The 25,744-nt window shown below is 50.8% G+C and overlaps 2 protein-coding genes across 2 annotated transcripts; both read right to left on the bottom strand.

Moving 5' to 3' along the window:
* Nucleotides 1–497: 497 nt before the first annotated feature.
* Nucleotides 498–8,466, bottom strand: GP6 (glycoprotein VI platelet). The gene is made up of 7 exons (XM_090259507.1): nucleotides 8,343–8,466; nucleotides 6,734–6,769; nucleotides 6,386–6,643; nucleotides 3,492–3,776; nucleotides 2,256–2,309; nucleotides 1,231–1,266; nucleotides 498–700 (listed from the first exon to the last, which is right to left on the bottom strand). The coding sequence occupies exons 1-7, from the start codon at nucleotides 8,389–8,391 to the stop codon at nucleotides 522–524; spliced, it is 897 nt and encodes a 298-aa protein (XP_090115633.1). The 5' UTR covers nucleotides 8,392–8,466; the 3' UTR covers nucleotides 498–521.
* Nucleotides 8,467–16,275: 7,809 nt separating this feature from the next.
* RDH13 (retinol dehydrogenase 13) lies at nucleotides 16,276–25,492 on the bottom strand. Its single transcript, XM_090260368.1, has 7 exons — nucleotides 25,310–25,492; nucleotides 22,974–23,092; nucleotides 22,445–22,600; nucleotides 21,645–21,749; nucleotides 20,468–20,680; nucleotides 19,056–19,157; nucleotides 16,276–17,347 (listed from the first exon to the last, which is right to left on the bottom strand). The coding sequence occupies exons 1-7, from the start codon at nucleotides 25,372–25,374 to the stop codon at nucleotides 17,139–17,141; spliced, it is 969 nt and encodes a 322-aa protein (XP_090116494.1). The 5' UTR covers nucleotides 25,375–25,492; the 3' UTR covers nucleotides 16,276–17,138.
* Nucleotides 25,493–25,744: the final 252 nt, after the last annotated feature.

Consider the following 25,744-nt stretch of genomic DNA (forward strand, 5'->3'; position numbering starts at 1 on the left):
TGATGCCTTCATTGGTTGATTCTTGGTGCCCTGACTGGGGGGATGGAACCAAGGTTGGGAACCTGGTGTATGCGGATGATGCTTTAACCAACTGAGCTATGCAGCCAGGGCCAAGAAGGTTGTATTTATGAATGGATTCTGACCAAACACAGGTCAATCAATAACCCATATGAGAAAAGGTTGAAGAAAGAGGTAAGTGTTATATCCAGTGAGGGAGTCAAAGGATCCAAACTGTGTAAGACATCAGTGAGGAGACTAGACTCCTTTTATCCCAAACAGAGGGAGTCCTTGTGCAGAAAGCCAAAGAAATAGACACTGACTCAACAGCTCCTTGATGGAGTGCCACCCTTTTCCACAGTGGTAGCCTCTGTCACCTTTGTCTCACACCCCACATTCTCCATCCACACTCTAGGGCCCCTCCAAGCTCTCATGGCCTATCTCTTAGACACAACCAAGTCTTGGGATTCTAATGGTGGCAATCATGATTATGACCATCTGGTCAGCGTCCATCCTGATAACTGTTATTTCTGGGTCTGCGGGAGGGGTGGCAGTGGCCTGTGGACAGCTCTGACCCGGTGCTGCAGGAATTTCTTTTGGCTGTACCAATCTTCTGCCAGGATCCCCACCAGGAGGATGAGAATCACAGCCCCAAGGCATATCCGGACCAGGTTAGCCTTGGCGTAGTACTGGCGGGCGGTTCCTGAGGAAGGAAGAGACAGAAGCAGGTGGTAAGAACCCACCTCTGGGACAAGCTCCAAGCCACATCTCGGGTTTCTCATGCCACATGCCTCATCTGAGATCCTATTCCTCTCTGCTAGCAAGGATGCCAATCTCCTTCCTAGAGGGCCCCTCCCCTCTTCCTCAGAGTCAAGGCTAGATATACGTCCAGTTCCCTAGATATTACCTCTCCCACACACACCCTCACAGGCCTCCAGTGTCGTGCACAGATGCGACCTATCTCTTTGGATAATTGTGGAAGAGAAGACTGTTACAAGGCGTAGGCAGGGAGATGGGATTGATCTTTCTCTGATCCTCTAGATGATCTGAACCTTCCTACCTGATCTGACTGCCCGGTTCTGAGCTCTGCATGTTATCTCCCCTCCCCTTAATACTTTATACACCAGGATTCAAGCTCACGAAGCTATAGCTTCTGCATAGGGAAAGCCGTCAGCTTCAGATAAAGACACAGGCACAGGGACAAGGAAGGTCCAGATAGGACCCCTTACTCACCCATTGGAGAGATGGTGATATTCTTCCTAGAGGTCTCTGGGATCAAAAAGAGTAAGTGTCAAAGGATTGAACTATCTCTTCTACCCCTGTCGATGTGAAACTTAAACTAGCAACAGCCCTGGCTGGGTAGCACAGGTGGTTAGAGTGTCATCCCAATACACCAAGGTTGTGGGTTCGATCCCTGGTCAGGGCACATCCAGGAGACAGATGCTTCTCTCTCACATCAATGTTTCTCCCTCTCTCTCTTTCTCTCTAAAAGCAATAAATAGATCCTCAGGTGAGGATTGAAGAAAGAGGAAATGGGGGAGCTCTGTAGCTCACACAGAACTTAGCGCAGTGACATCACAGCCCAGCAACATCAGCCTCACCTGGGAACTTGTTAGACATGAAAATTACTGGACCCTAGCCCAGACCACCTAAATCAGAAACCCCATGAGACCAGAAATTTATTCTTTTTAATTTTTATTTATTTATACAGAGGGGGGAAGGGAGGGTGAAAGAGGAGAGAAACATCGATGTGTGGTTGCCTCTCGCATGCCCCACACTGGGGACCCGGCCACAACCCAGGCATGTGCCCTGACCGGGAATCGAACCGGGGACCCTCCAGTTCACAAGCTGGCACTCAATCCACTCAGCCACACCAGCCAGGGAAGAAATCTATTCTTTATAAGCCCCTCAGGCACTTTTCAGGCCCGCGAACATTTGAGAACCACTAACCGAAGGAGTCAGAGACTCAGGCATGGAGTCCAGGAACATACAATCCTAGAAACCACTTAGATATTCTTGTATGCATTAGACATAAACCAACACCCTGAGGCTGGGTATAAGTGGGGATGTGGGAAACATAATGATATCTGTCTACTACTACAACACTCACCTTTTTTATGGGCAGAAATCAAGGATTTTTATAATAAAGCAAATAGACAAGTGAGTCAAAGTTAGAAATCTGGACACAGAAGAGAAAGAAAAGAAGAAGGCCATGTGCCTTGGACGCCAGACACCAGGGCGAACCCTTCAGGACTTGCCTGTTACAGAGGAAGGTGCTCCTGTGGGTAACCAGCTGGGTGTCACCGTGGTCCCTGAGAAATCAGAAAAAGAAGGAGTTCTGTGCACTGTTAGCTGCAGGTTCTGAGCAAGAAGATGAAACATTTCTGCCACCCAGATTCCTCACCTGGAAAAATCCACGTAAAGCTTATGTCACCAGGCTGTCATGGGTGTTCAGTAGCATTCAAAAGGCAGTCCTAGCACATTTGGGGGCTAATGGGTAATGACAGCCTCATCCCTGCAAGGGGAACCCCCCTTCTGCCCGTTTTCTGTGTCTCTCTGACATGCATCCTTATTTTGTTCCTGGGAACAAACCCTGCTCTTGTAGGTAGAGGAGGCGACAGGGTCATGGGCAGCATAATAATATCTATCTGTCTGTGATCCTCGCTGTTTTTTATGGGAAGAAACAAGGGGTTTTTCTCATACAGCAAATCCGTGAAAGGGACAAGTGCATCCAGTTCAGAAACCTGGACACAGAGGAGACAGAAAAGAGCTGGCCCATGTGCCTTGGACTCCAGCACCAGGGTGAGCCCTTCAGGACTGACCTGTTACAGAGGGAGTGATGAGCTTGGGGAAGGCGGCAGATACCCGCGTGGGAGGAACAAAACTCAGCCCTTCCCCATCTTGCACCCCCCTCCCGCCTCCTGCGGCATCAATCAGCCAACCTCCCCCCCGCCCCAATTCCGCTCACCGGCAGCCCACCCCTTCCACCCAGACACCTCTGCCCTGAGGCCCACAGCAAACATGGATTGCTCAGAGAAGCCTCCCATTCTAGGCGCTAACCGAACTATGTACTTCTTTTTTATCATTTTAAAAAATTCTTTAATGACAGTTGGCATTCAATGTATTAGTTTCAGGTGCACAGCATGATGGTTAGACTATGTACCTCTAGCACACAGTGGTTATCACAGTCACAATTATACATGTATTGGATGTGCCTTTGAACACTGTTTGCTCTATTAACTGCTGTGTGAGTGTGTGTATGTGTATGTGTCTGTGTGTGTGTGTGTGTGTACAGAAAAAACCTACTGTGTAGTGAGTGGAATCATGTCGCCTGGCCTGGGATTACAGAGAAAACTCAGCAAAGACCCCTGGGAGGTGGGGAATGCTGGTGTTAATGTAAAGTGTATCCTTTGCACCTATGGGCCCCTCCCCCTTGGAACCTGCCCCAGGGCCTGCACACCAGAGGGAGAAGGGTCTAGTCTGCACCCCCTTACCTGTGACCACAAGCTCCAGGGGGTCACTGGGGGCCGACCACAGGTACGGGGCTCCGCTGGAAAAGCTGTAGCATTGGTAGGTCCCGCTGTGGGTCGCCGTCACCGTGATGATGGGGAAATCGGCCCGGTACCACCTCTCGGGCCCCTTGTAGGTTCCCCTGTCCCCCTTCTTGTGCAGAGCATATCGGTCAAAACCATACTGGCTCTGACACTGTAGAGTCACATCCCCTCCTGGGGACACCACTGGGCTGGGCTGGGCTGAGAGTGTGGGCTTGCCAAAGACTCCTGGGGGTGAAGGGAACTCAGGTATTAAAGACGGTGGCCAGTGTCCCCACTGGGAGTGGGACGGTACCGCCACCTCCCTGAGAGCTAGGGGACTTTCCAGGTGTGTCCATTCTGGAGCGACCACCTCCCACCAGCTCACAAAGGGGTTAAGGGAACAAGACTGAGGTTACACCGCAGCGCCCGGGCGTAACTCCTGGTCCTGCCACTTCGGGGCTGTGTGAGCCTGGCCGTAAACTCCCCTCTATCTGTGTCTCAGGGTTCTGTACTACAGAACGGGACTGACTGAATGAAGCAGCAGGCATTCCGCATTTAGCGGAGTACCTAGCGCCTAGCTCACAATACGATGGTAAGTAACGAAGTCGTCAAGCGCGTATTGTATCGTAAGCTTCGGTTCCAGGATACCGTAGTTATATTGCTACCTTGTGTTCAAGTCCCAGCTTCCAGGTGCTGTTCCAAGCCCGAGGCTGATATCAATGCACTGAGTCCTCACAAAGACCTGTGGAGCCATCACCATGGAAACGCCCTTCTCATGAATGGGACTAAGGCACCCAATGCTAAATACGTGATCCGAGGTCATGAGCTGAGTTGCCCTTCACAGACACAGGCCCTCAGCTCCCTGGTCCTGAAATAGCCCGCACTGCCATATGTATAGAATATGATCTCATGACCATCGTGGGGTGCCCGGTGTTCCCGACAGAAGCCGCCTGAGCATCACGGCTCGCTCATTAATGCAACCATTGTTTTCTCCGTAGCAAGTCTCGAGTGTGCACCTCTGTGCTCAGAAGTAAAGTTCCCATCCAGAGGACAGAACGGGCGATACCCAGGAGAAGTAAGTAAACGTGCGTGGCCCACGAGAGGGCAGGTGCAACGTTAAGTAAGGTGGTGAGGGGAACACTGAATGCAAACATGGGATTTGGGCTGGTCGCCGAGGTGCGCGTGGCACCTGATGGACCCATGACCACGCATCATGAGTTACATTGAGACAGTGAGGGACTCGTCTGAACATGGAGGCAGCGAGAACGCACACGTGGGCTCTGGTCAGAGCTGCACCGGACATGCTAATAAGCCTGGCCCTGGCGGGGCTCCCTTGGGGATATGTTAATGGACTTAGCCCTGCTGGCGGGATATGTTAATTAACTCACCTGGTGGGCGGGGAAAGCAATGAGATGCAAATGACCTACTGAATACGTTAATAAGCAAACTCACCCTCACTGAAATGTGCCATTGCCAAGTTTAAAAAGCGCACCTGCAGAAGTGCAGGTGAGACTCCTGCAGGCCGCGTGCAGGACCGGGAGTCCCCATGCCCTTGCTCCCCATTCCCTTGCCCCCCCTTCCCCCTTGCTCCTATGAGCCCTCGAGTCGGGCCGGGAGCTGCCTCTCCCCTCCACCCCCTTCCCCGTTTCCCCTCCACCCTGTTCCCTGCCCCACAGTGGTCTCCACGTGGTTCCCCAGAGCAAGGCTGCTCTGACAGCCCGCCTTTGGATGCAGAAGTGAAGGGGTGGGAAGGACACTCAGTAGTAATCAAGATAAATACTGTTTCAACACAATTTTAAAGTCAAAATTAATGCAAACATATCCACAGTGAAAAAATATCAAAACTGGGGTCGCGTTGAAGCTGAGGCCAGGGCCCCAAACGATCCTAACATATGTTTTATGGTTAATAGAATGTCAAAAGAAATACTAAGGTATTTTTAAAGTAAGGTATTAAAACTCACCACATTATATCAAGTTTAAATATTGTATTTGGACCAAAAAATAATAAATATGATTTCTTATCATATGAGGGTCTGGCTTTCATGGAAGCAAACTCATCAATGATATTTTTGAAATTGAAATTTTCTTCAGAAAAATAATTTTTTATAATTTATTTATTTGTTTGTCTATTTATTTATTTAGAGAGAGGGGAAAGGAGAAAGAGAGGGAGAGAATCACTGTGTGGTTGCCTCTCACTCGTGTTCCCAACTGGGGACCTGACGTGCAACCTAGTCATGTGCCCTGACTGGGAATCGAACCAGCGACATTTGGCTCACAAGCCGACGCTCAATCCACTGAGCCACAGCAGCCAGGAGAAAAATAATTTTTTTAATGTGTTAGAAAGAGCCCTGGCTGGGTGGCTCAGCTGGTTAGAGCATCATCCCGTGCACCAAAAGGTTGTGGATTTGATCCCTGGTCAGGGCACATATCTAGGTTGCAGGTTCAATCTCCAGTCAGGGTGCGTATGGGGAGCAACTGATCGATGTTTCTCTTCCTCTCTCTCTCTCTTCCCCCTTCCTCTCTCTAAAAATCAATGAGCGTATCCTCAGGTGAGGATTTTTTTAATTGTGGTGTTTTGTACGTAGTGCATGTTGGTGACATTGATTTTAATTTTTGGAAGCAGAAATTGCCTGACATATTATTTATCCTGATAGCTGAGTTTGGGGGCTTCCTCCCCTACACTTGGCACCCAAGGCCAGTGCCTCACTCGCCCCCACCCTAACCTGGGCCCCTGGGACACTGAGTTTGCTATCGTTGTCATGCCCATTTCCACCCTCTCAGAGCCCAGGGCTGAGCACCACGTAGCCCCGAAGCCACACATCCAGTGCCCACCCCACCCCGGCCCAGCCGGTTACCCGTAGCGACCAGCTCCAAGTCCTCACTGGGTGGAGACCAGCGGCTCCCGTTCTGGTAGGAGCAACGGTAGCGTCCAGCAAAATCCCGTTTCATGGCCGGGATGAAGAGGACTGGCTGGTCCTCATACTTTCGCGATCTCAGTTTCTCCAGGCGGTACAGGTCCACGTCTGGGGGACCCTGGCAACGGAGGGTCACCGCCTTCTCCAGGGGCACAAGGGTGCTGGGCGTAGCCTGGAGGGAGGGTTTGGGGAGCAGGCCTGGAACAGAAGCAGAGCCCGGGCATCAGCTGGGCCCTCGCCCCTCCTGCCCTCTCACTGGCTGAACCCAGAGAAGGGATCCGGACTCACCGATCTGAGCTTGTATCACGTGCCCCAGACACAGACCTGAGGACAGAAGAAAGGACAAATGCTAGGGCCTTATGGGAACCCGCACTTCCTGTGTGCTGGGCGCAGTGATAAGACATGTGCATGCATTATACGTCTTCCATCATCATTGCTTTGAAAGATGCACACACACTTAATTGAAGTGAAAGAAAGTAGCCATAAAAGGCCACTATTGTGGCTCAATTGGTTGGAGCATCCTCCTGTGCACCAAAAGGTCATGGGTTCGATTCTTGTTCAGGGCACACACCTAGGTTGCCCGTCGGATCGCCGGTCAGGGCACCTACAGGAGGCAGCAGATCTATATGCTTCTCTCTCTGTCTCCTTCTCTCTCAAAAAAAAATAAAAATCAAGAAAAAATATCCGTGGGTGTGGTTTTAAATTAATAATAATAATAGCCACAATTGTCTGATTCCATGTATCTGATATTTCTAGAATAGAGAAATCTGTCCAGAGACAGAAAGGAGATCTGTGGCGAGCGGGGGCGGGGGAGGGAAGGCGGAGGGGTGACTGTTATGGGTACAGACTTTCCTTTGGGAGGGGTGAAAATGTATTGAAACTAGAGAGAGGACAGAGACGTTGATTGCATGACACTGTGAATGTCCTTAATGGCCAGTTTTATGTTAAGTATATTACTTTCCCACGGCTGCTTCTGACAGGCCAAGAGGGACTGTGTACACCCCTCAACCCAGCTCCCTCCAGCACCCCTGCCCCAGGCACACACTTCCGACTAGATAATTAATGTGAGAAGGGGACTGTGTGCTGGAGGGGATCTCTTATTTTTTTCCAGCTTTATTGAGATGCGGTTGACCTGTAACGCTGTGTGAGTGTAAGGAGTACCACGTGTTGGCTTGATACACTTCTAGGTCCCACATGGTGTTTGCTGCAGCCGTAGCTAACACCTCCGTCTCATCACGTAATTACCGTTGTTTGTGGTGAGAACATTTGAGATCAGCTCCCTTAGCAACTGTCAGGTATATAATACAGTGTCGTTAACTGTACTCACCATGCTGTACATTAGACCCCAGAATGTGTCCCCCTCTTAACTGCAAGTTTGTTCGCTTTGGGCAACATCTCCCCGTTTCCCTCACCCTCAGGCCCCGGTAATCGCCCTTCTCGCTGCGCCTGTGAGTTTGGTTTTAGATTCCACATATAAAGGAGATCATGTCGTACTTTTGCTATCTCACTTAGCATAATGTCCTCCAGGGTCATCCCCGTTGCTGCAAATGGCAGGGTCATTTGCCCCAGGACCATGAGAGAAACAGGCCGATTAAACTTACAACCTAGCCCTGCGTTCACCGAGCCCACTTTTTATTTCGTTTTATTACAGTGGCGTCGTGGGAGAAAGCTGCAGCCAGTACTAGGGTGCCTGTGTTCACTTCCTGAGCCAGCCCTGAACAGACTAGAATCACTCAGGCAAACACTCCCCTCCCTGGGCCCCACCCAGCCAACGAGGGACCCTCAGAAGCCGCCTCTTGCTCCAGAATTCATGGCTCATGCCACTTTTGAAAAATTATGTGTCTCGTAGCCCGCTGCCCGCCCCTTGGCATCTCCCAGATCAAGCCCCGGGACTCACCGAGACAGAAGCGGGCAGACAGGGAGGGGGACATGGTTCCTCGGCCCATCCTGAGCTCCAGAGCCCCAGAAGGAGGGAAGCGCGAGGGGCTGGAGCAGCAACACAGGATGTGCTGTGGGTGAGGGACCTTCCCCCGCCAGCCTGGTTTTCCTAACTGAGACTTATCAAGCTGGAGCTGTCCCCTCAGCAGAATGACTTGCACATGGGCTCCAAAGAGCCCCTTATCTCTGGTCACCAGCCTGTGGAATGACTGTCCACGTCTCAGGGGGCCCCGACCCTTCCCGACATTCAGCAGGGCTGTGCAAATCAAAACCCCAGGGAGACAGCATTCCGCACCTACAGGGACAGCTGTCAGCAACAGGACAGATGGTGACAGATGTCAGTGAGGACACAGAGAAGCGGGAACCCTCACGCATTGCTGGTAAGACTGTAACATGCTGCGGCCTCCGCAGGAGACAGTTCAGTGGTTCCTCAAAATGTTTAATGTTGAATGACCATGCGGCCCAGCAATGTCACTTCTGAGTACGGACTCAAAAGAATTGAAGACAGAACCTGAACAGAATTTTACAGACCCACGTTCATAGCAGCATTTTTCACAAGAGGCAAAAAGGTGGACCCAACCACGTGTCCCCTGATGGATGAGGGAATGAATAAACAAACTGTGGTCCATCCATAGAACGGAATATTACTCAGCCTTTATAAAGCAATGATCCCACATGGCAGGATTATCACTGATACATCTCCCAGGGCAAGGGAAATAAAGGAAAGAATAAACAAATGGGACCACATCAAACTAAAGAGTTTCTGCTCAACAAAGAAAACATCAGCAAGATGAAAAGGGAACCAACCATATGGGAAAACATATTTGCCAATGATACCTCAGACAAGGGATTGATCTCCAAAATATATAAAGAACTTACACGTCTCAACACCAGGAAGACAGACAGCCCAATTAAAAATGGGCAAAGGACCTGAACAAACACTTCTCCACAGATGACATACAGAGGGTCAAAGGCATATGAAAAGATGCTCAACATCACTAGCCATCAGAGCTGCAAATAAAAACCACAATGAGGTACCAGCTCACACCTGTCAGAATGGCCATTATCAACAAATCAACAAACAAGTGCTGTTGAGGATGTGGAGAAATGGGGACCCTGGTGCGCTGCTGGTGGGAATGCAGACGGTGCAGCCGCTGTGGAAACCAGTGTGGAATTTCCTCAAATGGCAAGACTTTCTTTCTTCCTTGTAGCGCGACCATATTCAGTTGTATATTTGTACCTACTCCTCTATCCGTGGAAACCGGGGTTGCCTCCACACCTCGGTTATTGCAGATAACCCGGGTGCATATGTTCTTTTGAATTAGTAATCTGGGTTTCCCTGGATACATATCCAATGGGCTCTACAGTAGTTCCATTTTTAATTTTTTGAGGAACTCCCATAGTGATTTTTATGCTGAACGGCAGGTGTCAACCGCAGAGAAGGGACAGCTGATCTCGAAGTTGCACTTTCATCACTGGAGGAAGCAAGTTACCCGGTCCCTAAAGCATCGTATCCTAGAAGACTCAGCTCCTCTGCCCCTCCCGGCGCGCGGGCTCTGGGGTGGGGGCAGGGGGCCTCGAGACTGAGCACATAGAAGACGCTGTGATGTGCGATTTGGGGAGGGGCAGTGGGCAGGAATCAGAGCAGAGGCTTCTGGGCTTCCTGGGATAGATGGAGAAAACTATCCTCCACGGGGTATCAGTGAAAAAATTTGAAACCTGGCAGCTTTCAAGCTACATTCTAAGGAATGGAAAGGGGAGAAAGACCAACACAAAGAACATTCCCAGCTGAAGATAAAAGCAGAGCCAGTGTAGCTGGGGTGGGTGGTGTGCCAAGGTCACTGGGGAACACCTGGGGCAAGGAGAGATCTCGGCAAACTTGAATGGGGAACACCTGGGGGCATGGAGAGATCTTGGCAAACTTGTGTTCATTTCCAAGGTAGAAAAATCAGGTCGTGTTTACCGGTTATGCCTGGGTCTCACGGGAAAGAGAGGAGTTGAGCTGGGTACAAAAATGCTTGATTGGAGCCCTGGCCAGGAGGCTGGGTTGATTGGAGCCTTGTATCCTGAACCAAAAGGTTGCTGGTTCAGCCCCAGCTAGTGTAGCTCAGTGGGTTGAGTGCCAGCCTAAGAACTGAAAGGTCACTGGTTCAATTCCCAGTCAGGGCACATGCCTGGGTTGCCAGCCATGTCCCCCATTGGTGGCATGTGAGAAGCAACCAGTCAATGTATCTCTTGCACATTGGTGTTTCTCTCCCTCTCTTTCTCCCTCCTTTCCCCTCTCTCTAAAAGTAAGTAAATAAAATCTTTTTTTTTTAATGGTTGTGGGTTCAGTCTCAATCTAGGGTGTGTGCGGGAGGCAACCGATTGATGTTTCTCTCTCTCAAGTCAATAAACATAACTTCAGGCGAGGGTTTGTTTTTTTTTCAATAAAAAAGAAATAAATATTTTAAATATATATTTGCTTGGAAAGAAGAGGAAGACACCGCTCCCAACATCGTGCTGGGGACACAGTTTGACATAAAGCGCTCTAAGAAACAGAGGGTGACATCTTTCCCCCCATTTTCAATGAGGAGAATCAGCCTCTTTTTGTTCATTTGCAATCCACTTCAGCCCTCCGCTCCCGGGCTATGGCGCCAATTCTTGGTGGCCAGACGAGCAGCTTCCCCGGCTCTCCCACGAGCCCCTCACATCCCCCAAATTCAGGCTGGAGATATGAATGGCTATTTTTCCACTCATAGCGCCAACCTCCCCAAATTCACTCCTCTCCCACCCCTTCACTCCGGACCACTGTAAGCATCCTTCTGTCTGTCCTGATGGATTTGACTTCTCTGGACACCTCCTATAAGTGCCACCACACACTGTCTTCTTGTGTCTGGCACATTGCTCAGCATAATGTCCTTAAGATTCATCCACGTTGTAGCAGGTGTCAGAATTTCCTCCTTTTTTAAGGCTGCATAATATTCCACTGTGTGGGTGGACGTTTTGTTTATCGTTTAATCTGGTGACACACGCTTGGGTTGCGTCCGCCTTTTGGCTGCTGGGAGCAGTGCCGCTCTGAACCCCGGGTGGCAAAGCGGGGCACGTCCACAGAATGTTACGGTGTGACCTGCCTATTCCACTCTTAGGCGTCTATCTGGTGAATTTTTGGATTCTCGTTTTCTGGTGTATTTTGGCGGCAGTGTCTGATAACTACTGTTTAAGCCTGTGTCTTTCTGTGGTTTGGGGTGATTCCTACATTTTTCCTTAACCGTGTTTTAAAATATTTACCACACCTGGTTGACTTTGAGAAGATTTTTGGGACAGGAGCGCCATCTGCTGGCAGTATGGTGAAGTACAGGTTTTTATTAGGGGGAGAGGTTTCTTTTTTTTTTTCCTGCAAAATCCTAATTTCCCCCACTTTCCCTTGACCACGCAGAGTCCAAAAGGTTCCCCTCCACTTTCTTATCGCTGGGAAGTCACCTTTCTCAGACCACAGTCGGTGCTTGATCTGCCTGAATGCCTTTTCATTATTTTCGCCCTTTCTCTTTCTGATGGTGGTGTTCACACCATTTCAGGCCTGCCTGATAGTGCCGTCGTTCACACAGTTTCTCAGACTGGTGTGCGGGCATCCATATGATACGTCCGTGTGATGAAATCATGTACAGGTTTGTTCGTTTGTTTTGTTTTTTTGGGTTTTTGTTTTCTTTTCTTTAAGAATGTGGTAACCCTATCTGCTTATTTGGTCTGGTTAAAAAAAAAAAAAACTGTGGTAACGCAGTTACCACAGTGGTTAGAGCATCATTTCAATACACCAAGGCTGTGGTTTTGATCCTGATCAGGGTACATACAAGAAGCAACCACTGATGCATCAGTAAGTGAAATAACAGGTCAATGTTCCTCTCTCTTTCCCTCCCCCACCCCCTTTGCCCTCTCTCTCTAAAATCAATCAGCTCCTCCTTGGGTGAGTAGGAGGAAGGACGGAACTTCCCATCCATGGCTTCTCCCCAGCCGGCCTCACCTTCTGCCCTGAGCCGCAGGCCCTCCAGGCCACGCCCAAACGTGGGCCCCAGGTGCAACCAATCGACGCACGTTAGCCAGGCAGCTCTTAATGGGAATAAACATTATCTTGGGAGACCCCTGCTTGAGGAGGGACCGTGCAATCAAGAATTGGGGGGGAGGAGCAGGTCCAGAGTCTCAGGTGTGTCCACACGAAGGCCCCGATCCCAGGCCTCAGACGGCCCCAGGGCGGGTGTTTTATTTCCTTTGAAGGTTGGCCGCTGTTATAAGCCCCCGGGTGTGGCTTCCAGCAGAGTCCGTCCACTAGGAGCACCCCAGGTTTCATGGCACGTCTCCCCAGGGACGAACTGCTCAGAGGCCGTCTTTCTTGGCTGCTTCCGCCCTCCCATCACGTGCACTGTTCGCATGATGATGTCAGACCCCAAAGCGCCTCCGCGCGTCGCCCTGCCCCCTGCTGAGCGCCGTCCCAGTTAAGCGCAGGTGACGCTCGTGGTCCCGCTGCGCGCCGGCGAGCAGGGCCAGCTCATCTGCTGCCCATTTGCAGCTCCTGAAGCTCACAGCCCGGGGAATAGGTTCTGTCTACGTGTGGTTCTCCACTGAGGGTGACTTTTCCACCTGGCAGTGTCTGCAGACAACGTGGTGGTCACGCCGGCGGGGCAGGGGGAGGAGGTACTGGCATCCGGGAGGCTGGTGACGCCCTGCAGGGCACAGCACACCCCTCCCCACTGCAAGGAAGCACCCAGCCCCAAATGCTCCCAGTGGTGGTGTTGCAAAACTGCTCAAAATCCGTGAGGTCCTGGCATGTGTACAGGGCATGTGTGGGGTTTAAGAGAAACCTGTAACAGCCCTGGCTGCTGCGGCTCAGTGGATTGAGCACCAGCCTGGGAACTGAAAGGTCACCAGTTCAACTGCCAGTCAGGGCACATGCCTGGGTTACAGGTCCCTGGTGGGGGGTGTACAAGAGGCAACTGATCAATGTTTCTCTCCCTCTCTTTCTCCCTCCCTTCCCCTCTCTCTAAAATAAATAAATAATTTTCTTAAAAACAGCACAGAACATAATCAGATGGATGAAGCAGAAGTGCGTCTCTCTCCCACATCACAGAAACAAGAAGGAAACTGGCCTCAGTGGACTCTGGCAGCTGTCTGGCGACCCCAAAGGGATTGTATTATGTGTCCCCAGGCTGTTGTAACAAATGACCATCAGCACCTTGGTAGCTTAAAGCGACACATTGATTATTTATTCTCTCCCAGTTCCAGAGGCCAGAAATCCAAGGTCACAGCATCAGGAGGCCTGGTTTGCCTTTTGCATCTTGGGAGGGCCGGTCCTTCGCTTGGGGGTCTATCATTCCTCTCTCTGTCCCCTGTCTCCACGTGTCTGCTCTCCTATCTCTTGTAAGGACACGTGTCGTTGGATTTGGGGCCCACCGGGATCATCTAGGATGATCTCATCTCGAGATCCTTAACTTCTTACAAAAAATCCTTCTTTCCCAATGAGGCCCCATGTGCTGGTACCAGGACGTGGGCCTAACATTTACGGGGCCACTGTCAACCCGCTGCAGACCCCTAGCCTTAGGGTGAAGCTGGCCCCGGTGAGGGTTAAACAGGCAGATGGAATCATGATGATGTCACAGAACCCAGTGCCTGTCCTAACACCCCCGAATCCCTTCTAAGAGAGTGTCCCTTCTCCAGCTGTCACCAGCAGTCCGTGGCATCTGGCACAATTCCCAGACCCCAAAGAGCATGTGCAGGCTGCACCCCGACTTGGGTTCCTTTCCGCGAAGCATCCGCCACCCCTCCCCCCAACCATCACCCTTCCTCGTTGGCCTCTTTGGTCTGCTTGTTCCTTTGCCACAACCCCCTGTCTGGGCGTCTGTGGGTTTTGAGGGTATCTTTAGATTGATTTTTATCGTCCTTCATCTGCGAAGGGTAGAGCGGGCTTGTGAGCCACCTCAAAGCTTTCGAGGACAGAGAGGAGAATGACATCAGTGTGTGTGAGTCACTGTCTGTGGTCCCTGGGGTTTCTCGGTTTGGAAAGGAAGCGGATGTTGGCCTCGAGGGTTTGTGGTTAGCATCAGCCCCACGCCAAACCGCACTGCACGTGTTCACATAATGGGAAGGACTTCCCCCTTTCGTCTAGACCCATAACCGCCACCCTCCCCCACCCCGAAAAGAAATGTAGGCTCCAGAATCAGAACTGGAATTCCAGCCCTCTTCTTGCTAAGACACCCCTTGCTTTTTCTAGAAGCAGGCAGCGGGGGGTTCGTGGTAACATCTCATTTCAGTTGATTCGTTCGCAACGCCAGTGAAGCTGATTGTGCCTTGTTTACACAGAAAGGAAGTGGTAGAAACCACACAAGTGAGGCTGGCGGTTGTGAGAAAAACTGAGAAAGCAGGTTTTGAAAGGGACAGTGGCAGGTGGAATGGTGACACCCAGAGACATCCACATCTGATCCCCAAGCCTTTCACTTCCCGTGGCAAAGGAGGGTGAAGGTGGTACATGGAATTAATGGAATTAAACTTGCTGATCAATTATTTATAACAGCCAAGACCTGGAAGCAGCACGCGTGCCCATCAGTAGATGAGTGGAGAAAAAAGCTGTGGTGCATTCATGCAATTAAACACTACTTGGCCACAAATATAAAATAAATAAAAAGATGGACCTGGAGAGCATTATGCTGAGTGAAATAAGCCAGTCACAGAAAGACAAATACCATATGATTTTACTCTTATGTGGAAACTAATGAACAAAATAGAAACAGACTCATAGATACAGAGAACAGGCCGACAGCTGTCAGAGGGGAAGGGGGGGTTGCAGGCTGGGTGGAAAAGGTGAAGGGATTAAGAAAAAAAAGAAAACTCAGACACAGTGCTAGTATGGTCATTACCTGAGGAAAGGGGGCTGGTGGGGGTAGAAGAGGGTACAGGGGGAATAAATGGTGATGGAAGGAAACTTGACATGGCTGGTGAACACAATACAATATACAGATGATGTCTTGTAGAATTGTACCTGAAAACTATAATTTTACTAACCAATGTCACCCCAGTAAATTGTTTTAAAAAAGAAAATAAATATATAAATACAATAAAGTTGCTGATCAGCCACCTTTAAAGGAGGGAGGTAATCCTGGACTTTCTGGAACACGGGGAGACGGGGACCAGTGGGAGTCCATGTCAGAAGCTGCCTACCAGTCAGGTCGTCCCAAATGTATCCTTCAGCTACTTTGATCTGAGGTGCTGAGTCAGAAAGCTGACCACGTTTGTAAAGTGTCAGGTTGCCTGTGATTCTGCCTCCACCGCTGCCCCCCTTGTTCCCCTCCCCAGCACTGCGAGCACCTGGTGTGGGTCACTCTGTGAATTCTGTGTGTTACATGATGTGACACAGCTTCCCTGGCTTCCAGGAGTCCCTCAGAATTTAAGTTAATGTCAAAACATCTCTTGATTACTGAGCTTTGGGTGCCGCCCTCCTTGCTTCTGTGCCTGAGCTGAGGGCCAGCACCACTTCTAATAGAGAACACACCCAAACTTCAACACCTGTGGCCAAGGGAAATGTAGGAAGGGATCCTTTCATTTCTTTTTTCTTTTCTTTCTTTTTTTTTTTTTTGAGAGGGAGAGAGGAAGAGAGAGAAACATCGATCTGTTGTCCCACTTATTCATGCATTCATTGCTTGCTTCTTCTATGCGCCCTGACCTGGGATCAAACCCGATGCCCTAACCAACTGAGCTGCCCGGCCAGGGCCGCATTTCTAAACGTGTGAACATCTGATTAGTTGACTGGCCTGGTAATATGTAAACTGCCGTCTCCGCTTCCTAAAAGGAAGAAATACGAGTTGTTTTTGTTCAGCTCATTTGCACTTCCCCACGTGCACAGAGGAAGAAAGTAAAACCTATGACTCAGATTTTTTTTTTATTATTATTAAAGAGCTAGTTGAAGAGTTCACAGAGCAAGGGAAGGTCATGACCCCAGGCATCCTGGGTACTCAGCAGCAGCAGCTGGTGCGCTGCTCATCTGTCCGGGGCATGGCTCAGGGATACCGGACCAGGCTTATGTCGGCCTGTTCTCCGAATAGACGCCCCCACCCCACCCCCACCCTGTAACTGGGCGGGGTTAGGCACACTAAGACCCTCAGTAAACTTTCTCCAACAAGAAATGCTCAGCCTGCCGTCTGTGACGTAGTCAAATGATTCTGCACACTTTACAGTTGGAGAAACAGAGGCTCATGAAGGAGCTTGGAGGCGTACAAGGTCCGACAAAGGACCGTGAACTTGACGTGTCTGTCCAACAACTTGTTCCCCACTGAGGCCCACATCAGAGGGAGCCGGTTCCTCCCTCGGTAGTCCCCAGTTTAGGTTCCCAAAAGCGGCATCTGATAACTCGGCTCCCCTGTGACAGCCCCTGGGTCAGGTGCCCGCCTTTAGTCCAATCCACTGTGGCCAGAAAAGAGGGGCAATGCTGCCACCTCGTGGCTGATGTGAGCGTGGCAGCCAGCATTCCTTGGTCAATGCCGCCATCTCGTGGCTGATGCTGGCATGGCGGCCAAGTTCCTTAATCTTCTGGCCTGGCCAATGCTGCCACCTGGAGGGTTCTGCGGGTATGGCAGCCAGGTTTCTCAACCTTGAGGCTCATAGTGTTGATACTGCCACCTAAAGGGTGATGTAGACATGGCAGCCAGCCTGGGTCTAGCAACTCCGTCCTGATCAGTCCACCAAGCCTGCTGCCAGGTTATTTGGGGAGGGGCTGTCCCCACACAGAGGACCCCTAGGACATCTCCAAGCCCACCAGGCGGGCACTTTCAGCCCAAAGCCTCCGGGCTACCTCCTCATCCTCAGCCTCGGGGGCCGGAGCCTTCTCTTTGAGTCCATCGAAGTACTTCCCAGAAATGCCCTCCAGTTCCTCCGCCACAGCCAGGTAGGTGCTGGGCTGGGCTGCCAGCTGGGGGCTCTTGACCAGCAGCCAGAAGATGGGCCCTGCAATCAGCCCACAGAGTGTTCAGTGCACACACAAGCAGAGAGGATACAAAGAGCCCCACCCACCCCAGCACACAGGGCCCACTGAGATCAGAAGTCATTCTGGAGTCCCACAGAGCCCATCGCCAGGCTTTTGCTCTTGTGGTTCCCTCCACCAGGAAGTCTCTTCCCTAGTCCATCCCTCCAGATGCAGGGACCAGTCCCAAAGCCACCTCCCCCAGGAAGCCTCCCTAGCTTTTCCTGGGCATATGGAAGCTCTCCCTTCTTTTCATCAGCCCCGGATACCCACCATACCTCATCTTGCTTAAAAATAACAATTATTTATTAAATGTCCCCAGCGCCAGCCTCAGCTTAAGATCCTTAACACCCGGCACCCACTCAGTGAGTGTTTTTCAAGATTACAGATGCTAGTAATAAAGTTCTAAGTGCCCTGGCCAGGTAGCTCAGTTAGTTAGCACATCACCCAGACACGCCAAAGTTGTGGGTTCGATCCCTGGTCAGGGCATGTGAAAAATCAACCAAAAGATGCATAAATAAATGGAATAACAGATCAGTGTCTCTCTCTCTCTCTCTCTCTAAAAAAATTTAACAAAAAAAACCCTGAACCAGGCACTGTGCTGGCCCTTTTACAGGTCTCATCTAATCCTCTCAGTGACAGTGACACAGGTACTATTCTGGCTCTCCCTTTGCATGAGGCTCAGGGAGGTGAAATCGCTCCCCTGGGTGGCCCAGCTAGTTTTGGGTGATGCTGAGGTGACCCCAAGCACAGAAGACTCCAGGAGTTGGCTCCACGGGCTCCCAATATGAGATATGGCTTTCTCATCAGTCAGACGGGCTCTGGCCTGTGTCCCAGGGCTATTCTGCAGCTGGCACACCAGCTCGACATAGAAAAGTGACTTGTTCTTGGCAGCATAAATGATACAGAGGAGAGAGCAGAGCAAACTCCCTGAGACGGTCTCTGAGTGTGATGTTAAGTTTATGTCAACTTGGCCCTGGCTGGTGTGGCTCAGTGGATTGAGCCAAGGCCTGCGAACCAAAGGGTCACTGGCTCAATTCCCAGTCAGGGCACAGGCCTGGATTGTGGGCCAGGTCCCCAGTTGGGGGCGCTCAAGAGGCAACCACACAGTGATGTTTCTCTCCCTCTTCTTTCTCCCTCCCTTCCCCTCTCTCTAAAAATAAATAAAATCTTTAAAAAATAAATAAAAACGTATTAAAAAAAAGTTTATGTCAACTTGACTGGCCTAACAGGCAACCAGAGAGCTGGCGAAACCTTATTTCTGGGTGTGTCTGTGCGGCTATGACAGAGAGATGAGTGTGTGGATTGATAGACTGAGGAAAGGAGACCCAGGGGGGCAGCATGCAATCAGTTGAGGGCCAGAATAGAACAAAAAGGTGAGGAAGGGTGACTTCGCTCTTTCCTGGAATTGCGATGTCCACCTCCTCCTGCAGTCAGACATGGGTGCTCCCAGGTGGCAGGCTCAGACTGACTACACCACCCATCAGCTTTCCTGGGCTTCCAGCGTGTGAGGGCAGATTGTGGGCCTTCTCCACCTCCATAAATTGTGAGCCAATCTCTCCTAATGAATCTTTCTAAATCCCTTTAGGTATATCCCACTGGTCCTGACTAATACCCTAAAGGAGGTTCCGGGGCCTCAAGTAGGGAAGGCAGGGGTTCAGCAAGGGGACCCCAGGACAGGAGGGGACTTACCGAGTGTGAAGCTGGAGAAGGCAGATTTATGCATGCCCGTGTGTCTGCCCAGCTCTGTGCTGGCCACACCAGGGTGCAGAGCATTGACAGTCACACCTGTGCCTGGGGACAGAAGGGAAGGATGGCAGACGGAAGCCAGATTCACTGCTTACCAGGAAGCCTGATGCTATCCACCCCGAGCTCTGGGGCTCCACCGTTTCCTGCCTTTGAACCCTCATCACCCTCTTGCTTTGAACCTCCACACCAAGTGTTTTGATCTTGCGAGGCAGCTCTGTCACATGGCTGCCCTGAGCAGAGCCTCTGAACCTGAGTGTGTGACGAAATCACGTGGCGGGCATGGGAAACCCCGGCCACTGGGCCCCACCCCCAGAGGGTCTGCAGCAGTGGGTCAGCGTGGGTCTGGCCAGCTCCCAGGTAAGCTACCACTCCAGGCCCACGCACCCTCTATGAGAAGCACATGGCAGGCTTTTCCATGTCAGCACTGTGGACACTGAAGCCCGATCATTCTCTAACCCGTTCACTGGAGGTGTCAAACCATATCCCCAGCTTCTGTCCGTTAGATACCAGTAGCAACACCCACCCCCAGCCCTGGCCGGTGCGGCTCAGTAGATTGAGCGCGGGCCTGTGAACTAAAGATCACTAGTTCGAATCCCGGTCAGGGCACATGTCTGGGTTGCAGGCCAGGTCCCCAGCTGGGGGCGTGTGAGAGGCAACCAATCAATGTCTCTCTCACACATTGTGGTTTCTCTCCTTTTTTCCCTCCTTTCCCCTCTAAAAATAAATTTAAAAAATAATTTTTTTTTTAAATCCCCCCCAACCCTCCAAAGTGACAGCTAAGTGTCTCCAGATTCTGCCAAATTTCCACTGGCCTGGAGCACCAAAGGCTCAGATGCTAGTCCTGGATAGGCAGTGAAAATGTGATTGATTAGTGATATCTGCTTCAGGCATGAGAGGAGCCCAGTGGTGTGTGGTTGATTAGTGATGCCTGCCTCAGGCACCAGAGGAGCCTGGTGGTGTGTGATTGATTAGTGATGCCTGCCTCAGGCACCAGAGGAACCTGGTGGTGTGTGATTGATTAGTGATGCCTGCCTCAGGCACCAGAGGAGCCTGATGGTGTGTGATTGATTAGTGATGCCTGCCTCAGGCACCAGAGGAGCCTGGTGGTGTGTGATTGATTAGTGATGCCTGCCTCAGGCACCAGTGGGGAGCCTGATGGTGTGTGATTGATTAGTGATGCCTGCCTCAGGCACCAGAGGAGCCTGATGGTGTGTGATTGATTAGTGATGCCTGCCTCAGGCACCAGTGGGGAGCCTGGTGGTGTGTGTGTCATGCCTGACCTCCCATGGGCCCAAGGTCACACAGCAGGACCCTTGCAGTCTCAGAGACAAAGGGCGAGGACGTCGCACACACACCTTGCAGCCGCCGGCTCAGCTCCCTGGTGAAGAGCACGAGGGCCAGCTTACTCTGGCAGTAGGCTGCCTTAGTGTCATACTTCCTCTTCTCCCAGTTGAGGTCCTCAAAGTCTATGTGCCCAGCGATGTGGGCCAAGGACGAGAGGTTGATGATCCGCGAAGGAGCTGAGGCCTTCAGCTTGTCCAGCAGTAGGTTTGTCAGAAGGAAGTGACCTGGACGGAAGGTGACAAAGAGATAACTGTCCTTAAGCTCTGACCACGGGCTGAGGAGCATGCTGAGAACGTTACCTGATCTCATCCTCCTCCCCATAACTCTGGTTCTCCACCGGAAGCATCAGCCCCGCCTGCCCACCCAGCGGACATTTGGCAATATCTGGAGACAATTTTGGTGGTCACAACTGTGGAGAGTAGGGACACTACTGCCATCTAGTGGGTGGAGGTCAGGGATGCTGCTCAACATCCAACAACACACAGGACAGTCCCCACAACAAGGAATTAATTATCCAGCCCCAAATGTCAAGCCCTATGAGGTCAGCTAGGGAAGAGATTGCCTTCTACCCCCAGAATCCGTTCTCCACTCCTTATTCAGTAATAGAATTTTTGCCTATGCCCAAGAGGGCCAAGTAAAAGACTACTTTTCCCAGACTCCCTTGCAACGAGATCAGTCATGTGACTGAGTCCCAGCCAATAGGATGTGAATGATACGAACGTGTGTTAAGGGTTGAGTTGTGGCTCCTCACTCCCCCCCAAAAAAGATGTTGAAATCCAACCCTCCAGAGCCTCAGAATGTGGCCTTATTTGGAGATGGGATCCTTACAGAGATAATCAAGTTAAAATCAAGTCATTATGGTGGGCCCTGATTTAATATGTCCCATTGCCCCTCAGGCCCTTACTAACAGAGCTCCAGGTACATTCAGCGTGACAACAGATAGAATGACAGAGTGACTGAGGACAGATGGAGACTGAAGGACAGACAAAGGGTTAAAGGGTCAAGAGACTGATGGAGGATCCCGAAGACTTTCTGAGTGTCCAGCGATGAACGGGCCCCTTCCAGAGCTGCTGGGTGACCCCACAAGTGGCTACCTGACTGACCCGGAGAGCGGAGGAGGGTATCCCCTCCCAGAGCCTGCGTCGGACCCACTAGGGGCCCTGCTTCCGTCCCAGGCAGACGCCTCACCCAGGTAGTTCACGCCAAGCTGCATCTCAAAGCCATCCTCGGTGGTCCAGTGTGGGCACCGCATTACGGCTGCATTGTTGACCAGGACGTGCACTGTCTCCTCCTCTGGAAGACAGGGGTCAGGGCAGACGTGTCAGCTCCGAGCCTGGGCTGGGCTGACAATGTCCGCCGGACATGTGCGTCCACCCAAACCCTGTGGATGTGATCTTTCTTTGGAAATGGAATCTTTGCAGAAGTAATCGAGTAAAGGTGGGGTCATGGTGTGGGCTCTCATCCAACATGACTGGTATCCTCATAAGGAAAGGAAGTTTGGCCCTGGCTGGTATGGCATGCTGGCCTGGGAACCGAAGAATCGCCGGTTCGATGCCCAGTCAGGGCACAGGCCTGGGTTGTGGGCCAGGTCCCCAGTAGGGGGCGCATGAGAGGCAACCACACACTGATGTTTCTCTCCCTCTCTTTCTCCTCCCTTGCCCTCTCTCAAAAAAATAAATAAAATCTTTTAAAAAAATAAATAAAAAAGAAACAGAGAGTCAGGAGACAATGGATGATGAACCACTCTCTGCCCCTCTTCCCCTGGCTAACTCCCCTCCCAGGTCCCATCCTGGCCTCTGCTTCTTGGAGGACCCAAGCTGATGCAGAGGGACTTTGTTTGCCTACCGAGCAGAAGTCAGCAAGCTTTCTCTGTCAAAGACAAGGCAGTCAAGATTCTTGGCTTTGCAGGCCTCAAGGTGCAGGCCTGGTTTAATTTGGACTCCTCAGAGCCTGGCCACCAGGAGCCTATCCCACACCCTCCCTCCTACCTTCAATGATCTTCCTTGCAAACTCTCGGATGGACTTCAGAGAGGCCAAGTCGAGGTGCCGCGCGTTGACGCGGTGATTCAGGGTCTCCCCTCGAATGTCCTTTGCCGCCGCCTCACACTTCTCCATGTCTCGACAGGCCAGGATGATGTTGCCTCCTGGAAGCTCAGGATAGAAAAAAAATTTTTTTTCTTTTTAATATTTTATTTACTTAGTCTTAGAGAGAGGGAAAGGGAGGGAGAAAGAGAGGGAGAGAAACATCCATGTGTGGTTGCCTCTCACGCGTCCTCAGTTGGAGACCTGGCCCGCAACCCAGGCACGTGCCCTGACTGGGAATCGAACCGGTGATCCTTTGGTTCCCAGGCCGACTCTCAATCCACTGAGCCACACCAGCCAGGGCTCAACATTATGGCCTATATTCCCTGTGCTGTACTTCATATCCCCAGGACTGTTTTGTAGCTGCCAGTCTGTGCTTGTTAGTCCCTTCCCCCGTTCCACCAGCCCCCACCCTCCTGCCGCCCAGGCCCTCACCTCTCCTGGCCAGCTCTAAGGCTGTCTCCTTCCCGATGCCAGTGTTGGCACCTGTCACAATGACAGTCTTCCCCCGAATGGTGGCCTTGCTCGGACAGGCCCCACCGGCGACATAGTCCCTGAAGGCAAGAAATAGCACTGTCAGTTCCATCTGTCTGTCCACTCACCATGGGTGACCCAACCTGTTCGGTCCCAGGCAAATGACCCCCCTGAGCTCCTGTTCCCCCAACTGAAAGAAGGAGATGACATTGCATAACTCTGTGAAGCCGCTGTCACATTGCAGGTAAAGGGTGGAGCGCACCCTGGAGTGAGGAAGCCTCCAGGTCGTGACAATCTTTTTCATTTTTAACCCTATTGTTAAAATGTATTAAGTTCCAATGACAGTTAATATACAATATTATATGAGTTTCAGGTGAACAACAGAGTGATTAAACATTTCTATACCTTATGAAGTTCTCATTCCGGTAAGTCTAGTACCCATCTGATACCAGGAACGGTTGTTAGAATATTAATGCCTGTAATTCCTGTGCTATCTCTTTATTTTAGAAAGAGCTACTGTATTCGTTTCCTATGGCTGCTGTAACAAATGGTTCAACCCAGGCAGATGTAGTCCCCTACAGTTCTGCAGGTCAGGCTCCCAAACGGGTCTCATGGGGCCAAAACCACGGTGTCGGGCTGCGCTACTTCTAGGAGGGCCTGGGCACAATCGGTTCCCTTGCCTTTTCCAGGTTCTAGTACCCCTCCCCCGTTCCTTGGCTCAGGGTCTCACTCTCATCTTCAAGACTCTAACTCTGACCTTCCTGCCTTCCTCTTATAAGGACCCTGTGATACAAGGCACAAGGACAACCCAGGATCATCTCCCCACTCAAGGTCCTTAACTCGATGTCCTCTGGTACTGAGCATGAGGGTGCGCACAACCTTGGAGACCACGAAGCCGCTACTATATCCACAATACCCAGTGGCCAAAAACTGGGAACACCCAAATGTCACTCATAGGGGACTGGCCAGATAAACAATGCCATCTCCAGGTGAAAGAAGAGCACTGTACAGTATTGTAGCCACCAGCCACCTGAGGCTGTTTAATTTAAATTAATTAAAAATAAATAGCAAGGCCCTGGCCAGGTAGCTTAGTGAGTTGGAGTATCATCCCAATAAGCCAAGGTTTAAGGCTTGCTCCCCAGTCTGGGCACATACAAGAATCAACCAATGAATGCATGAACAAGTGGAACAACAAAATCAATCTCTCTCTCTCTCTCCCTCAAAAAACGCAATAAATAAAACTTTTTAAAAATTAAAAAATAAATAGCCATCCTTTCCCCCCACTAGGCACTCGGTTTTTTAAAAATTATTGTATTGTTTAGCTTTTTCAGAACTGAAAGACAGCGGTATGAATAAAAATAAAAACAGTGGCCAGTGAATTTTATTGTAATCATTTTATATTATTTATTCCATTTTCTAGCGCTTTCAAAAAAAAAAAAAAAGCTAGGTCCTATTTCAGAGCAGTAGTTTAATAAATGAAGAAATATAAATAACAAGATACCAGCTAACTAGATGAAAAAGACATGATCAGATCAGAAGGAACAAGTTCAAAATGAAGCCTCATCACAGAGTAGAAACATAAACCCAAAGGTAATTATTCAAAGAGATTTACACTCTATCCTTCATGCCCTTTAAAAATAATAATAATAATTCAATTCCAATTACTTTCTGGTCGAACTCCCAGCCAATCTCTTTTCTTGTATAACTAATAAAATTACATACGGGTAATCCTTTTTTTTTAACTGTTGTAAGAACGCTTTGCATATTGTTACTATAGGCATAGCATAAGCCGCGCGCAGTAGCCATGTGTGATAGCAATCATTATCCACCGCACAGAAACACTTCCATAAACGCACGAAGTTCTGCCGAATATTTGCCAGCTGGGTTTTTGTTTTTCTAAGTGAACTCGCCTAGGACAGACAAGCACCGTGGATACGTCCCGTGCAATAAATACCAACTCTTCGTTTGCCGGCTTGGACAATTCTGTTTGTTTCTGTGATTTCGGATAAGAAAGATTAGGTTGGCATATACTTTCCTTGCACCTGGGCCAGCCGGTGACAGACGGGAACTGCTCATTAAATATGTTCTGAATGACTTAATTCAGCAGTCAAAAGTCCGGAAGCAACTAGATCAAACTGTTTACAAGGGCCCGGAACCGGTGACCTTGGCGGTGACCTGCCATCTCGGGACTCTGGTTTGTCCCCAGGTTCCCCGGGGTGAGCTGGTGGGCGAAGAGTGGGTGGTCTCCACCCGGCCTTCCCTCCCTTGGCTGCCGACCGGAGCCAGCGCAGACTCACCTGAGCAGCACAGCGCCACCCACCGCCGTGCCCAGCAGGGACACCGGCACAAGGTAGCGGTTCATGCCGGACCGGAGCGGGACCCAGCGTGCGGCCGCCCGCAGATCAGCAGCCCGAGCCGCTCTAGCGAGCCCGGGGCCTGAGGTCCACGTGGGGAAGGGCAGTTCCCCGCTTGAACTGGTGGCTTCCTGAAAGGGGCGGGGCATGGGGGCGGGGCTTCCAGAGAGGGACCTATGGGGATGGGCCGTGACCGCTACCACTGCTGGGAATGGTAGTTTACTGGGGTGGGGGCGTGGCCATGGGCTAGGGGCGGGCTTGGGGCGGGGCCTACGCACTGTTGGTTGACGTCACACTCGCTCTGCTGCGAGGCCCAGCGCCGTTCTGGAATGAAACCAGGACTCGAATACTGCAGCTGCCGCTTCAGAACTGTTATTC

Source organism: Furipterus horrens, unplaced genomic scaffold (assembly GCF_987537825.1).
Source record: "Furipterus horrens unplaced genomic scaffold, mFurHor1.1.pri manual_scaffold_13, whole genome shotgun sequence".
Classification (NCBI taxonomy): Eukaryota; Metazoa; Chordata; class Mammalia; order Chiroptera; family Furipteridae; genus Furipterus; species Furipterus horrens.

What these genes read in the sequence shown, in the direction of transcription:
- GP6 (XM_090259507.1), bottom strand. Translation starts at nt 8,391, where the DNA reads ATGGGCCGAGGAACCATGTCCCCCTCCCTGTCTGCCCGCTTCTGTCTC. An exon ending in CGTGATACAAGCTCAGATCG is followed by an intron (nt 6,644 to 6,733) that starts GTGAGTCCGGAT and finishes CTTCTGTTCCAG; the next exon opens with GCCTGCTCCCCAAACCCTCC. An exon ending in CTTGGAGCTGGTCGCTACGG is followed by an intron (nt 3,777 to 6,385) that starts GTAACCGGCTGG and finishes CTTCACCCCCAG; the next exon opens with GAGTCTTTGGCAAGCCCACA.
- RDH13 (XM_090260368.1), bottom strand. Translation starts at nt 25,374, where the DNA reads ATGAACCGCTACCTTGTGCCGGTGTCCCTGCTGGGCACGGCGGTGGGT. An exon ending in GCTGAGCCGGCGGCTGCAAG is followed by an intron (nt 19,158 to 20,467) that starts GTGTGTGTGCGA and finishes TTCTGTCCCCAG; the next exon opens with GCACAGGTGTGACTGTCAAT. An exon ending in CTTCTCCAGCTTCACACTCG is followed by an intron (nt 17,348 to 19,055) that starts GTAAGTCCCCTC and finishes GGCTGATTGCAG; the next exon opens with GGCCCATCTTCTGGCTGCTG.